Genomic DNA, 17,500 nt, shown 5'->3' with positions numbered 1-17,500 from the left:
CACAAATTCAACCCACCATTTTCTGTAGTGTCTCTTTTAATATTTTCTTTCCTTTCAATGGCTATATGCTGAGTCTAGTCCATTTTCATCTTGAACCATAGAATATTAGAGCTAGGAGAGTTCTCATAGATAAGCAGGTTTTGGCATTTTTCAAGTAGACATGGTTAATGGGTAACATTTTCCATAGGATCCCAAAGATGATTCTACCATTTTCTGTGCTAGCTATAGTGATAGCTCTTTTTAGGAAAGCCAGTAAAGTATAGTTGATCCTTGAACAACACTATTTGAACTACGTGGGTCCACTTATATGACTTTTTTTGATACAGTACTGTAAATGTATTTTCTCTTTCTTATGATTTTCTTAATTAATTTTCTTTTCTCTAGCTTTCTTAATTTTAGGAGTATATTATATAATGCATGTAACATATGAAGTATGTCTTAACTGACGGTTTAATCAGTAAGACTTCTGGTCAGTAGTGGGCTATTAGTAGTTAAGTTTTGGGAGAGTCAAAAACTATTGTGGATTTTCAGCTGTGTGGGGTCAGTGCTCCTAACCCCTGCATTGTTCAGGGGTCAACTGTATACCTGAATACAAGTGAGATTATAAGGATTACTGCTCTAATGATTTTTAAGGGTCTTTTTTGTGTACTTCAGTCCTTTAAATTTATACTACATTACTTTTTTTTTTTTTTAAGGTGGGAGGAGCAAGGGAGAGAGAGAATCTTAAGCAGGCTCCACATCCAGCACTAGCCCAACTCAGGGCTTGATCCCACAACCCTGAGATCATGACCTGAGCCAAAATCAAGAGTTGGACACTTAACTGACTGAACCACCTAGGTGGCCCCTACTACATTACTTTCAACACACCCTCTGTGTTACCATAGTTGAGAAATATGTTACTAACAGTTAATCTAGTTCACTGATGATTAACTTTTTTTCCTGGCCAAATATATCATTATCATTAACAGTTGTTTATTATGAGTTTCAACTTGAGTCCTATCAGAATGAGGGAGAGACAGTAACGGACAAGAGGAGGTATCACTTGAAAAAAGCCTCTGTAAAAGAATCACAGATTATTATCCAGTTATTCCTTTATTAGTGAAATAACCCCTCTCCTTTCTGTTGATTTTACCTCCTTCAGTACATTCTGACAAATTTACTTTCCTGGGAGAATCTCTTTAGATTTCCTAAGAGAAGCTGTGGTTTACTGTCTTGTCAAATTCAAACTCTTCTGTCTTATTTTCAAGGTCTCTAATAGCTGTTTTGTTTTATTTTGTATTTACTTCTGTGCTGCCTTGTGAGTAGTATTCAGATATTTGACATACGTGTTTTTCACATCATGCCATTTTCTTGGTAGTTTATCAAAAACCAAACTCCCTAACCCTAAACCTATTCTCCACATTGTCCTGATACTTTCCTTTCCACGTTGTGCATTTACATATAGTGAGTCTGATAATATACTAATGTCCTAAATACTGGGTGTACCCTGCATTCTTTTTTGATAGTAATTATATGTTTTTGAAAATTATTTGGAAACTTATCATTAGGCAGTCAATTAAAACAGTGGTGGTTTCTTTTTTTATAAAGATTTTTTTTTATTTTTAAGTAATCTCTACACCCAACATGGGGCTCAAACTCATAACCCTGAGATCAAGAGTTGCATGCTCCACTGACTGAGCCAGCCAGGAGCCCCAAAACAGAGGTCTTATTTTATTGGGTCTCTTGGTTTGTCAGTTTATTCTTGTTATCAGTTGCTACATAGGTGAGGGCAAATTTAATTTTGGTTTCTTACTCTTCCTTTTTTAGAGGAAAGATAATCTATTCCTTTACCTTAAGATAAAGCTTATATATTTGCTTGATCTTTCAGAATTTATCTCATCATATTCATATCTATTCCAAAGATTCATTATTGTTTTGTAGCACTGATCTAATTTGTGAGAATAGGGTCCTATTTGCTAGTATTGTAAGTTAAGAAAAAAGAAAGTTGGTCGGTAGCAATGTGAAAGTAAATAATGGGGGAAATTTTTTTAAAGAAGCTTTTTATTATCAGTCTTTATTCCAAGTCTGAACTGCTGCCTTACTTATTTGGACATTTGGCAGTGGTATCTTTGCTTTGCTGCTAATTGTAAGAAGTTGCCCTCTGTGATATCTGCTTGTGATTAGTGGCTCCACAGCCCAGCCTTCAGTTTCATGTAGCCTGGTAGGCTTTATACTTTGCAAACGAAATGGACTTTCTGGACCTAAAAACAAAACCAATCATAACTCAGTCACTCTTAGAGCCAACACTTGGAGAAGTTGACTTGTTTAAAAGTTTTTCCAGCTCTTGTCATAATATACTAAGTTTTTTAAAAAAATGTTTTTATTTCTCTGGATTTTGACTTCTTTGAACTTGTTAGTAAGCTTCACTTTTCTTCAACTTGCTGTTTCTGTTGTTTTAATTTGATTTCTCTAGTGATAGGATAAAAAATGGCTCCTCAGAAATACCCATGTCAAATCCCTGGAATCTGTGAATGTTACTGTATTTGGAAAAAGGCTATTTTGTGTGTGATTAAGTTGAAGATTTTGAGATAAGGGGATACTCCTGAATTGTCTGTGTGGGCCCTAAAAGCCATCACATCTGTCCTTATAAGTGAGAGTCAGATGGTTATTAGATAGGCACACAGTGGCGCCTGGGTGGCTCACTTGGTTAAGCATCTGCCTTCAGGTTCAGCTCATGATTTCAGGGTCCTCGGATTGCGCCCCAGGTTCAGCTCCGTGCTCAGCAGGGAGCCTGCTTCTCTCTCTCCCTCTGCCCCTCCCCGTGCTCATGCACTTGCTCTCTCTGTCAAATAAATAAATAAAATCTTAAAAAAAAAAAAAAAGGAGGTAGGCACACAGAGAAGGCAATGTGAAGATGGAACAGAGAGCATTTTGGATTTTGGATTTTGGATTTCTGGCATCTGGAAGTGTGAGAGAAAAGACTTAAAGTTTGTGGCGATTTGTTTTATTAGCCACAGGAAATTCAAAACAATTAGCTTTGAAGATCCCTGAGTGTTCTTAGTGCAGTGCTCCTCTTGCCTTCACCTAGCAGTGTATGATTTCTTTAATAAGCATCTGAATGTCTCTTATTTGGAAAATTGAGTCAGGTAGTTTTGAGAAATCAAAAAGAGATAGTACCACTTTTAAAATGTTTCACAATAGTTGAGGAGACAAATACCAATTTGTGAAGTAATTGACCCACACCCCTCAAAAGTAAAATAAGCTAATATTACATGTATTCCTAATAGATATGAAATTGATAGGAATAAAATACTGCTACAGAGATGTATTATTGTTTGTATATTTCATCAGTCCTGATTTATTTGTGCATCAAAACTGGGTTATCGAGTATTACATTGTATCACTATTTCAGTTAATGTTTTGGTCAAAGAATGGCCTATATGATGAAATTTATCCCAACATATCTTAGGACTTCTGCATTATACTTAAAGTTGATATCAGCTAAAATCATATTGGTGCATTGATAAATATTTGAAAGAGTTAAGGAATCATTCTGGACAGAAAAGTCCTCCTCTTTACCAGGAGAGTCATGAAGCATACTGTAATTGGCTACACTTTGTGGCTGTTGAGAACTATAACAGGTTACTGTAGCATGCAGTATATGTGTCTTAGATAGTATACATTTAAGATCAGGACCAAAGCTTTTATAGATAGGTATAGCATGAATTTGGAAAAACTTAATTCTGAAGAATCATCATTTCATAGCATAAACATAAAAGATATGTTATTTGCCCCTAATGAATGTTAAAATGAATGTGATGCTTTGCAGCTATTTTTCACTTGATGTAATAACTGCACTGACATTGAAATCTCACTTTATATTAACATTAAGAATTTACTCAATGAACACATAGTATCAGTTTACAGTGGTCACTGTTTAGAGTAGAAAACCCCAAATGGTTAAACAGCAGGAGAGTTCTCTGTTTTTAGTTAAAAACCGCTGTTTTCTATATGCCTTATTTACTACATGTTTAATTCTTAATGTTGTGTGCTGTGGGATCGGGCATGCAAAAGTCAGCAGAAAGAGTTCTGGTTTTTACATCTAGAGCTATTACTTGCTGTACAATAATAAAGACACTATTTTATTGGGTTACTTGTAATTAACTTCACTAGGCATTCATATAAATCATTTGTAATCTGTTTTCTTTAGATTTTTATTCTTTCAAACTGGTTTAACGTACTTGCTTTCTGTTATCTTTTTTACATATGGATTGAGGTTGTAATTGGTTTTTGGAATTAGGCTGTCAGAATCCACCATATATGTGAATTCAAGAAATGATTGAGGCAAGCTAATGAATTTTGTGTAACATTTTATAGAGATTTGTTACTGAAATATTCTGTAGTAGTATTGTTTTGTTGTGAACCTTAATAAATAATCATTCGCTCATGTTAAAAAGTGTCTACACATTTGAAAAGTCAAAATGGCGGCAATTATTAATTAGAGAATACTTACCCTTTTGGTGTCTTTTAAAATCCCAAAAAGCATAGACATGAGATTTCTTTTAACTCCTGTTAATTTTCTGACATTTTAAAAATTTTAAACATTTGAATCTTCATATATTTTCCACAATATTATCTGAAAATGCCATTTTATAGATTGATTAGTAATTTATATTATTCTATGCTTGTAACTTTTTATGAATATTAGTTGAAAATGGGATAAAAATGCAATAGAGGCAGACTTTTTTGGATAAAAAAGCATTTAAAAAGAAACATGTATGTCTGCCTGAGTTTAAGTTCACAGTATATGTTAATTAAAACTAAATATTAGAAAACAAAATTTTGCTTCTAAAACTACCTTCATTTCATAAGTATTTACACTGATCTGTAGAAAGAATTTAGAGGTATAAGATAATTTTATTTTCTCCCAAGACAGAAAATCTTGATGATCTTATAAAATGATAGGTATATTGAGGTGTGGGGAATGGGAAAAGCTGTTTTCACCCAAGTCATGAAAGCAGTGCTTTTAAAAATAATGCAATTGGTAAATATTTTTTATTGTTGCTGAGTACACTAGAGGGTTTAAAAATCTTTTAACAATAATTAGCCATTTTATATAGTTTTAATGGAAGTCTTTCATGTTTCCTCTCCGGCAGTCTCTAATGAACACTCCCTGTAATTTCAGTGCAGGCTTTGAGATTCCCTAAAGACTTGACTTCAGACCTCAAAGGGCAGCAATTGCCATATGTCTGGAGAACTGGAGTTGCCAAATAGACTGACCATGTACTAATAGGACACATTTATATGGCTCTAGAATGTGAAGCCCTGATATAAGCTTAATGATGATCATCTGTTGAGAGCTTGTAGCTGGAAAGGGTTAGAGCAACTTTTGTCACCTTTATTGAAATGAAGATTTCTGTATTGATCAGTAAAAGATCTTGCTAAATTGATTCCAGTTTGGAAGTTATTTGAAGGATCATTATTGGCTGGAGAACATTTTTCCTGAAAAAGTTTAAAAACAGATTTTTAAAGGGACTTGTAAATGTATTAATTTTAATGTATGCTTAAACACAATGGTAAGAGGATTTTTTTATTATTTACAAATAATTTAAAACTATGGTACTTACATAATTGATTGCATGGTTATCTCAATCTTGGATTTCTAAACGTTTGCATTCTTCATTTTGTAAACCCAGTAAATGTGTTCTAAATATTCAATTCTTTGCTTATAGTTCACATTCAAAAATAATTGTTAAATAAGCAATTGTAAAATTGAAACATTTGCCAATTCAACTTTAATAGACTTTTTCTTTTCTGTTTTTCTTAACTCTGTAATGATCTGTATATATATATTTCATTTATAAACTGAGCTATAATATCTGTATAAATTAGATATACATTTTAAAAGTGTATGTCCACAGAAATCATTGAAACCAAAACTTTCCAAAGGGCAACATTTTATTCTATCTCAGGTAATGATTTGTTTTACCCTCTAAAGAGACAGTGGAATAAAACCTGTCCTTTACTATTATGCCATACTCTTTCCTGGTATGTGGTTACTCGATTTTGTGTTAGATAAGCTGTTGAGAGAGTGCTGACATAAAGTGCAAACACTGTTGAAAAGTTCTTGATCGTTTACTTTGAGCACTTAAGATTACTATATCTTGACCATGAACAAGTTTTCTCTAGTTTTGACCTTTAGTCCTGTGTATAATGTGGTTCTCAATTTTGTGTTAATATATTCCCTTCGTTATTTGAGCTCTCCTCTGTTGGCCTCCTTCCTTGACTCCTACTAGTGTTTCTGTCATCTACTTAGGGAATTGGAGCTATAGCTAACCAATTTGATTTATTTTTCAAAAGCATGTATAACTGTAACATCTTAAAATATTAATATTGATATTTCATTGAGCACAAGCCTTTAAATTTTTATATATTTAATAGGGAAAATGAAATAGTTTGATATGAGTTTAGGTTTTTATTAACAAATTCATTCCTCTGTTTATGTTTGAATCAATAAATCAATACTTACAAAAATATTTTATGATCAAAGGCAGTAGAGATAAAATTAATTTCATTTGGTAGGATGTAGAATACTGACTTTAAAAAAATAATTCTTAATGGTTTATGATAAAATTATATTTTCATAGTTTTTTAAAACTCTTGCTTACCTATAAACCTGAGCAGTACCTACTCATTGGACTGTATTCATAACATGAGAAAGAGAGGGGGGAGGGAGAGAGGGAGAGAGAGTCCCAAGCAGACTCTGCTGAGTGTGGAGCCTCACACAGGGCCCGATCCCAAGACCCCAAGACCACTACCTGAGCCAAAACTAAGATTCAGCCCTCAACTGACTGTGCCATCCATGTGCCCCTATATTTTCATATTTTTGATACCAGTATTTGTAGGACTTGAATGCATGTTCAGATCATTTAGAGATATTTCACATTATTTTGGATAAATACCTATTGTCTAGTTAGCGTACAATTTTAATACTTAAACTGAAAAACAGCAGTTCCTGGCCTTAGTTTTTCTTCTCCCCTTTGATTCTTACTTTCTGGAAGGAGCCATATTCACTAAATCTTAGTTGTTGAATCTGCCACAAATCTTCATATTTCTAAATGATTTAATAGCTATTTCTTGGTTTTTCTATTTTAGACATTATCTGGTGATGTCTTCTATGGAAGATGACCATTGAATTACTTATATTGTTCTTTCTTTCCACTTCACATTTTCTGTTGTTTCCAGTACAGTTATATCATAATATTTTGTTAAAACCATACTTACATTTACATTATTATGATAATATAAGTATTCACAGCAGAGCTACAAAATGTAACAGGATTACCCTCCTTTTCTCCCTCCCTCCCTTCTTTCCTTTCTTCCTCCCACTTGCTTGTCTCTCTTTCATTTTCTTCTTCTGGAATTAATGATTTCCTGCTTTTTTGTTTATTTAAATTTCTCTGTACCCATCACAAATTTATTTCTAAATTTTCCACTGGAGTCATAAAACCTGTGCCACTGTGATTAAACATACTTATTATCCATTGATTCAAATGTTTTTCTTAGAGATGTAGTACCTGTAGTTCTCTATTTTTCTCTTCCAATCTGGATTGGTTACTCTTTAGGTCTGTAGAAAGCTGTTATCTGGAGGTTTCTTTTATTATCAACCCAGAATTTTCCTCTTCCCTCTAAAGCTGCAGTGTCTAATTTCTGCCCACAGTGACCTTCAAATTTATAAGGTGCTGGTCATTGTTCTAGCGCTGGAAATATAGTAGAGAATTAAAAAAAAGGGAAAGGTAGAAATGAAATCTGGTGGGTAATAAGTATGTTCTCAAAAGAATAAAGCAGAGCAGCTATGGAGGATGATAATGGGGTGTATTAATTTTGATGAGACACTTCCTTTTTAATTTCTTGAGAAAGAATGCATAAGGGGTAGAATTTTTTAGATATTGCTTGTGTGTAACTTTTTTTTTCTTATTTTAACCTTTAAGCTTGATAATAGCTTATTTGGATATTGGTATTAGAGGCTGAAAATTATAATCTTTCCAAATTTTTTTCTCCATGGTAGCTTTCAGTATTTTTGTTATTTTAAAAATTATTGTTGTTACTGCATTATGCCTTTGGTGTGGGTGGATCTTTTAAATTCATTATCTTTGGTATTTTATGTAAACCTTTTAGTCTGAAAAAGTATGTACTTGTGTTCAGAGAAATTTTCTTGAATTATTTTTATGGGAATTTCTTGCTTTCTGTTTTTTCTTATTTTGTTTCTAGAACTTCTGTTAATTAGTTAGATGTTGAACTATCTGGATTAGTTTTCTGACTTTCATATCCAGTTCCATCTGTTTTTTTCTTCATCTCTTATTTTACTTACTAAGAGGCTTGCTCAACATCTTCCAGTACTTTTAAAATTTTTATTTGAAATACTTTCAATTTCTAAGAGCATTTTCTAGTTTTCTATTTTTTGTTGTTGTTTTGGGGAGAGGCAAGAACTGTGATGGTTAATTTTATGTGTCAACTTGACTGAACCGTGGGTGTCTAAATATTTGGTCAAACATTATTCTGGGTTTTTCTTTGAGGGTGTTTCTCAATAAGATTAACATTTAAATTGGTAGGCTGAGCAGAGGAGATTGCCCTGCCTGATGAGGGTCTGCCTCATCCAGTCAGTTGAAGGCCTGACTAGAGCAAAAAGTCTTACCATTCCCCATGGAAGAGAGAATTCCACATGCTTGACTGCCTTGGAACTGGGATATCAACTTTTTCCTGCCTTTGGACTTGAACTGAAACAGTGGCTCTTTCTGGGATTTGAGCCTGTTGGCCTCAGACTGGAACTACACCATTGGTTTTCCTGATTCTTAGGCTTTTTGACTTGGGGTGTAACTACAACATTGGCTCTCCTGGGTATTCTGCTTGCCAACTTAACCATCCATAATTGTGTGAGCCATTTTCTTAAGATAAATAAAATTCTTATCTCCGTACCATTGGTTCTGTTTCTGTGGAGAACTCAACTCTAGTACAGGGGCAGAGAGATACCAGTGAATAAGACAGAATTTCTGCCCTGATTGTTTTACCTGAAATATTTTCTTTTCTAATGGTAGAAATTATATTTTTCTTTAGTCTTACTCTCCACCCCCCCAACAATATTGTCTGTTTTCTGAGTCTTTTTTTCCCTATTTCTTTGGTGTCGGTCATTCACATGAGTCTTTCCTATAATGACTGGTACTTTGCTATCTGCTCATATTTAAGTGTAACACACAAAAAATCCATGCAACTGTGTCTGAGTTGTCTACTGGTGATGAATGAGCTGTCTTTGCCATTGATAGACCCTTAAATATTATGGATCCTCATTTTCCTCAGAGAAAATGTCTTTAATATTGCTTTGGAGTCTCATAGTTTAGTATCCTTTCAAGTTATTTGATTTTTACAGTAAGGCTTTTTACAGTGTGCAGAAGTTGACTTCTCTGAAAAGTAAACTTTTAATGCTTTGCTATGGTGGGGATGACCATAAAGTATGGGGAGAGGATCTGGAATTCTGTGTTTTATATACTACTTTTCATTCATTTAAACTATTTTTATCCCTGTTTCTCAACATCTTCATATGGTACTTAGTGACTTCAACTCTTGGCCCCCCCTTGAGTTCTGCAACAAGCATTGATTGGCTTCCTCAAGTTGATTTTTCTCCAGGTTGTAGAGAAATTTTTTACCGTCTCTCATATGCTGTTGTCTATATTGAATTTATTTTTTTTACTTTTGTTAACTTTTACTGTTTAACCTGAAGTATATACCTCTGTCTTTTTTTTAAGAGTAAGAGATTAGTAATTAGCCCACCAGAATAAAAAATTGATAGTACTTTTAATGTCAGCATTGACGATTTTTCCCCCTCACCTTTAAAAAAAAAAAAAAAGGTGGCAGCCTGGAGTATATGTAGTCTGTCTTGACAATTTGTGGTCTGACTTTATTTACTTTAGAACATGATAATATTTTGGAATTACTTTTAAAATCTAGGTAAGTGTATGTAGTAATTCAAGACACAAAAATATATTGTAGATTTTTGAATTTATATAAAACTGTCAAGTTTACTTTAAGGAAGGTAGAATTGTATTAAAATAATATAAATTAATACATAGCACATTAATTGGTGCCCCTTTTCTCTATATTTGTTTGTTGATGATAGGGAGGAATAGACTTAATTTGGTTAATGAACTCTTCTTTTTTCTTTCCCCCACCCTAAGAGAAGATTTTTATCACCAAAAGCATATATTTGAAATTTGGTGGAATACTATATTTATTTAATAAATTTCACTAATATATATTATCTTTGTTGTTGATGTTGCATTACTTAAGAGCATTAGTAAGTATATTTTAGTAAAAATTGGCTTATCAACAATTATAGCCTTAGGAAGTGATAGTCAATTAAATACAGCTTAGAACAGGTATGAAATTATTGACTCACTTGTGCTTTAAGTCCTTCCTCGCCAATGTGCTAAAATGTGTTTTGAAATTACTTAGTTGCATTAGTGGTTGGATTTGAGGCTTTTAACATGTTTTTCACCAATACCTTTGGGAAAAGAATAACCAAGACCTTTAAATGTACTAGCATTTTCCATCACTATACAATTGTAAATACTGTGATGAAATATTGAAATGATCATGTAAGATGATAACAGTTAAGCTTTTCTTTCAACTATTAAAACTCACTAAAGGTTATATTGAGCTGTGGCTTATGAAATTGTTTAGACTAACACCTTCTTTGATAATTGCCTCAGAAGTGGAGAAAAACGCTTTAGGATAGCATGATTAATGAATCTTCTTTTCAGTTTTGGCAACTTCTTAAAGGATTGTAGATAAAGTTTTAGTATTGAGAAACCTTGTTGGGTTGACTAACAGCTGGGTTTATTAAAATTTTAATTTTCTATTCTTATGGACTTACGATTATTTTCATCTGGGTTATTAATTGCAGTGTAGCTGACACACAGTGTTATATTAGTTTCAGGTGTACAGCATAGTGATTTGACAACTCCGTAACATTATGCTGTGTTCACCACAAGTGTAGCTATCAGCTGTCACCTGGAATGTTGTTATAATACCATGGAGTTATTAATTCTTATCAGCATGTATTTATGTAGCTGGTATGTGATATTAAATGTTAATAACTTATACTTAGGAATAGATTATAGACAAAACTCAATGATATCTTTGAGAATTGTGAGATTTTTATAACAATACCCTAAAGTGTAAATAAGATTCGTATTTTCATTTCTTTTCTCATATTGTCTAATTATTTTTTAACTAGTGAAAAAGTTTTACTCCAGGTGATTAGATAGCAATTATAATAAGTTAAGAAATACAGGTTTATAGATGATGCTTGCGAAAGCAAGAAGTCTAGTAGTAGCGATAATAAATCTGTGTCTCTGAGCTTCTGTAAAAATTGGACTCTTCTACTTCTATATGGACCTTCACGTCTAATTTGTTTTTAATTTAAAAGAAAAAATATTTTGTGTGACGTACCAATTTGAGTTCAGGTCACAAAAATTTTTAGATGGTGAATTTTCTGTAGTTGTAGTAATTTGAACTGGTGTTCTGTCTGACCTAAATCATGCTGTTTAAAGTGTTTGTGAAATTTAAATGGCATACTTCCTGATTTTACATTATAATTAAAATCACTTTATATACATTAATGAAAATAAATTGATGTTTCCTGTCTACTTAAAATTTAAGTCTCTCTGCTGTTACCTATTTCATCCATGTGGAGTTTTGAGTTTTCTATGACCTATATAATAAAAATGCCCACTGTTGCAGTTTTAGACAAAATGGATTTCAGAAAAAATACTATTAGTACATGCTTGTTAAAATAAGATGTCTGATCTGAAGAATTATATATACTATATTCTCTTGCATTTCTTTCTGATTTTTTTTGTCTAGCAAGAAAAATACTTCCTTTAGTTTCTTTTAACTAAGGTTAATTTTCATTTTCAGATTTTCCTTCAGGTTAAGTGATCTAAATGAAAATTCAGTCAGTTTAAGGTCTTGCCTCCTCATAATCTGGTGCTGTATCAAATTTCTAAGTGGCCTGCCGAGAGTGCTATGTTGGGTATAAGAGCTGAGAAGCGAGCATATGCTTCTGTTCTTGACTGTGGCATCCTTTGAGGTGTCACCATCCCTTTTGATTCCCTGCTGTCTATCAGCAAAGGTCACAGCTCTGTTCTCCTCATCCCCTCAAAGCCCCTGTTACTGTACATTTTTCTGGAATAATTTTCTGATTCTTCCTATGGCATGAGATATTTCAAGGCTATCTTAAAGGTCCATTTGGCCATTGTATTTGTCTCCATCTACTATTCCTGCACATTACTAGGTTTAGGATAGCTTTTTGAGACTTGATATCTATCTTTGCTGTGCCTGGAAGGTAAGGTGTGGGATCCTCTGTATCAGGATCAAAAAACCTTACCCGAGGGTTCTGCTTTAATGTTTGTAAATTACTGAATCATAAAATAATATAGCTTAAAGAAATTTTGAAAGAGAGTATCTAAGACCTAGAGATGTCAAATGATCTGTCCATGGACATAACCTGTTATGTCAGAATCAGTGAGAGAATATAGATCTCATGACTTCTTGTTCATTGCTCTTTCCTTAACAACACATTGCTTTATCTTCTCTTTTAGATCTAGCCAGTTACTACTCTCAAATTTCTGAGTGACTTTAGATCTATTTTTCATTCTGTATATGTTCTGTTAGTATTCTTATTGACACTCTTCATGAAATAGAACCTTATATTACTCCAGAAACCAATATTGCACTGTATGTTAACTGAGTAAAATTAAAAAAAAAAAGAACCTTATAATAAAATTGTGGTATGCAGCCATTTTAGTCCTGAGAACCACCTTGAGTTCTTAAAACATGAAAGAAAGCAATACCAAATTAGGAATGAAAAGGAGAAATTAGAAGAGAAAGGATGAGGCTGAAAAAAAAAATAGGAATTTAGAGTAACACAGCAGTTGTCAGGCGTGAAAATACATGTACTTTCAGACTCTTAAAGGTATTACATTTAGAACATATGAATATTTTGGGTAGTAAAGGTAGGTACCCCAACATTGTCTTTTATTTGAGTTTATAAAAGAGCAAAAAAAGATCAGTTGAGGGATATTATGTAAGTAGAATGTAAGGGGCTCCTTAGTTTTAAGGACCATAAAGATTATATATTTCCACTTATTTATTTAAAATTTAATTTAAATATCTATATTTAAAAATAGATATACATGTACATACACATACCCACACACATACGTACCTTGGCATTTCTCAACTCTAGCAATATTTCACACATACATGTACATATGGGCGCATGCATGAACATTTCTCAACTCTAGCTACTTTTCAAGTCATGTAGGCCCAGCCTTACAGATTAATGTTTATTTTATATATTTGTATATGTTTTGAGTTGAATGTTTATATATTTCTATATGTTTTGAGATGATTAAAAAAACTTTTGTACATACTCTTCTGGTTTATTTCCTTCTTAAGCTTTTTAGTGGATAATTATTCATAAAGAATATAATAGTTTTATACCATATTCATAGGCTAGTGAACTATAGTTTTCCAGCTCAGAAGTAGTCTAGCCAAATTCACTGATCTTTCTTTTCTCTTTCTCAATTAATCATCAATTTTTGTGGTAGGATGTGAGCTATTAACTGTGTACCAAACTATTTAATTCTGTCTTCCCCTCATTAGGGGAAGTCATGCATCTCTTTTCTTAAACAAAAACGAAAACCTCTCTCCTTGGTCTGTGCTGCCTTCCTTCCCAACTCCCAATATTTTAGTTGAATTAGTATGATATAATGGTATAGGACAGCAAAATAAATATAGATAGGGCTTTTTGGCTTATGTGGAATCAAATTGTTGCTAACTTTTTAAATTTTTTTTAAGGATTTATTTATTTGACAGAGAGATAGAGAGCACAATCAGGGGGAGTGGCAGGCAGAGGGAGAGAGAGAAGCAGGCTTCCTGGTGAGTGGGGAGCCCGATGTGGGGCTTATCCCAGGACCCTGGGATCATGACCTGAGCCGAAGGCAGATGCTTAACCAACTGAGCCACCCAGGCGCCCCTAGTTTAAATTTGAATATCAACTATTTGTGTGTTCACAGGGCTGGCCTTGAGTAGGCAGCACATTTAACCAAACTTTTCCTTTAAGAGGTAAGGTATGAAATTGATATGGGTGATGTTTTTCATAATTGTTTAAAAAAAATAACCTGTTATTTGTTAAGCTATTTTCTTTTCTTTCTTTCTTTTTTTTTTAGGAGTGGCAGAATTCTATCCAGAAGAATGCAGGCCTTGCTTTTATTGAACTTGTCAACGAAGGAAGGTAATCTATTTTATATCCATTTAAGTTTTACTTGTAAATCTTACTGTATTTTTTGCCATTGAAACTGACATTTTTGGATACTATGTTGTTTTTGTAGTCACTAATGTAGTGGAGCTTAATTTCTACAAATATGTCAATATTTAATTATTTTGTGGTTTTCTTCATGGTTACATGCTTAATGATAAAGTTCTTACCTTTATTTTTCGATAAGTAAGGCTGAGTTTGGCAAAAGTAATAGTAATGATTTTGTTAGCAGATATAAGGAGAATGAATACTTATTTGGAGTTCCTACAAATTTAATTATATTTGTAGAGCCCAATAATTAAACTTAGATGTCTATATTATCTCTCTTACGTCATGGCCTGATCATAAAAGAGTGGGCTAACAAGTTTTGTTCTGTGTTGCAAAGTGATGCAAAAGTAGAGAAAAGGAGAAAGTTGGTATGTTTCCATTTAAAGATAAAAGAATTCAAGGAAAAGAAATTCAGTAGTAAGAAAGAAAAAGTGAAGCAAGTCCAGAGATGAAAAGAAAGCTACAAGGGAGAAAATAGATTGAAGAGAGTGAGAGAATTAAAAGATAAAAGTAAATTGAGGAAATGATGAGTGGATTCCTTTGAGTCTGTTTTTGTGGGAGCTGATTTTGGATTAATTGGACTGAAGACCCCAGGGTATAAATTAAAAGGTATGTGTAGCTGCCATTCAAATTTGTATTTTGCGAAAAATGGTTGTTCAGGAACGTTTCTTTATAGTGTTCTGGCTAGTGTTGAGACTGATGTCATCACTTTGGGAACTATTTGAACTAGTAACTAGGAATCCAGCATCTGTCTTGTTAATGTTACAGAAGAGGGCAAAAAAGTATGGATAACTTCACTTGACATTAAATACTTCGGAAATTCTTCTACTGAGCAAATAAGTATACATGCTCACATACTAGTATTGGAAACCAATAAATAAACCTGCAATGGTAATGCCTTTTGCTAAATTCTGTTGTAGAAGTATTTAAATACATGTTAAAAGAAATACTTGACAGTTTAGTATGGAAGAATTAGGTAAAACTTGCCCAGGGATTATGATTCTTGAGAGGTATTTTGTTTTTTAATTTTATTCTTTTTTAAAATTCCTTTTCCAGTTTTATTGAGAAATAACTGACATATATTACTGTATAAGTTTAAGGTATACGAGAGGATGGTTTGATTGACATTTATTGTAAAATGTTTATCACAGTAGGTTCAGCTAACATCCATTATCTCATGTAGATACAATACAAATAAAAGAATGAAGGAAAGGAAAAAAAAATTTTCTCCTTGTGATGAGAACTCTTAGGATATACTCTCTTAACTTTTCCTGTATCTTGTGTAGCAGTGTTAGCTGTAGTCATCATGTTGTACATTACATCCTTAGTAATTATTTATCTTGTGACTGGAAATTTGTACCTTTTGACCACCTTCCTTCAAGTCCCCCTTTCTCTTTTCTCTGCCTCTGCTGACTATATGTCTGGTGTCTTTTTCTAGGAGTTTGGGTTATTTGTTTCTTAGATTCTACATATAAGTGAGATTATGTGGTATTTGTCTTTGTCTGAATTATTTCACTTAGCATAATGCCTTCAGGTTCCAGCCATGTTGTTGCAAATGGTAGGATTTCCTCACTTTTAATGGCTGAATAATATTCCATTATATTTATTTATATCTGTCTTTCTCACTACTTCGTCAGTATGTCAGTGGACATTTAATTTGTTTCCATGCCTTGGTTATTGTAAATAATGTTACTATGAAAATGGATATGTAGATAATCTTTTCAAGTGTTTTCATTTCCTTTGGGTGTATTTCTGGAAGTGGAATTGCTGGATCAGATGGTAGTCCTCTTTTTAATTGTTCAGTCAACCTCCATACTGTTTTCCATAGTTGTCCGTACCAGTTTACAGTCCCACAAAGAGTGCACAGGTGTTCCCTTTTCTCCACATCTATGACAAGATTTGTTATCTCTTGTCTTTTTTTGATGATGACCATTCTAGTAGGTGTGAGGTGATAGTTCATTGTTGTTTTACTTTGCATTTCCCTAATGATTGGTGACGTTCACCGTCTTTTCATGTATCTGTGGCTTTTCATATATCTACTTTGGAAAAATGTGTATTCAGGTTCTTTGTTTTTAAGTTGGTGTGTGTGTGTGTGTGTGTGTGTGTGTGTGTGTGTGTGTGTGTGTGTGTGTGTTTTGCTTTTGAGTTGTATGAGTTCTTTATATATTTTAGATATTAGTCCCTTACCAGATATATGGCTTGAAAATATTCCATTCCACAGGTTGTCATTTCATCGATGGTTTCTTTTGCTGAAGGGAAGCTTTTTAGATTGATGTAGTCACACTTGTTTATTTTTTATTTTGTTGCCTGTGCTTGAGGTGTCATATCCAAAAAAAGTCATTTCCAAGGACCATATCCAGGAGTTTTATTCCTAAGTTTTCTAACAGAGTTTTATGGTTTCAGCTCTTACATTTAATTCTTTAATCCATTTCAAGTAAATTTTTGTGAGTGGCATAAGGTTCAGTTTCATTCTTTTACCTGTGAATGTCTAATTATCCCAGCACCATTTCATGAAGAGACTTGTCTTTTCTCCATTGAGTAATCCTGGCTCTCTTGTCACATATTAGTTGACCATAAAATGCCTTGATTTATTTCTCAGCTCTTGATTCTCTTTTATTTATTTGCTGTTATGCTAGTGCCAAACTGTTTTGATTACTGTAGTTTTTTGTATAACTTGAAATTGGGAAGTATGGTGCATCCTGCTTTGTTCTTTCTCAGGATTTCTTTGACTATTCAGGATAATTTGTTCCATATAAATTTTACGAGTGTTTTTTTAATTTTAGAAAAAATCCTACTGGAATTTTGATAGGGATTGTATTGATCTGTAGCTGATTTTGGTAGTAATTACATTTTAACAATATTAATTCTTTCAGTCCATGAATACAAGATACCTTTCTGTCTGTGTTTTCTTTGATTACTTTCATCAGTGTTTTGTGGTTTCCAGAGGAGAGATCTTTCACCTTCTTGATTAAATTTATTCCTATTTTATTATTTTTGATGATATTGTAAAAGGGATCAGTTTCTTTATTTCTTTCACCAGAAAATTCACTGTTACTATATTGAACTGCTGCTGGTTTTGTATGTCAGTTTTGTATG

At 33.1% G+C, this 17,500-nt stretch overlaps 1 protein-coding gene across 4 annotated transcripts in view; it reads left to right on the top strand.

The window, feature by feature from the left end:
- LRBA (LPS responsive beige-like anchor protein) overlaps nt 1-17,500 on the top strand; it is a 742,782-nt gene that overhangs the window by 262,541 nt on the left and 462,741 nt on the right. For all 4 annotated transcript variants that reach the window (XM_073892352.1, XM_025874296.2, XM_073892351.1 and 1 more), the window contains one exon: nt 14,268-14,332. In XM_073892352.1, coding sequence (XP_073748453.1) covers nt 14,268-14,332 — 65 coding nt within the window. The remainder of the gene's footprint in view (nt 1-14,267; nt 14,333-17,500) is intronic.

Source organism: Callorhinus ursinus, unplaced genomic scaffold, assembly GCF_003265705.2.
Source record: "Callorhinus ursinus isolate GAN/ISIS: 27379988/994484 unplaced genomic scaffold, GSC_fseal_2.0 scaffold4, whole genome shotgun sequence".
NCBI lineage: Eukaryota > Metazoa > Chordata > Mammalia > Carnivora > Otariidae > Callorhinus > Callorhinus ursinus.
The sequence above is the reverse complement of the archived record's forward strand: the minus strand, read 5'-3'. Positions and strand labels throughout refer to the sequence as shown.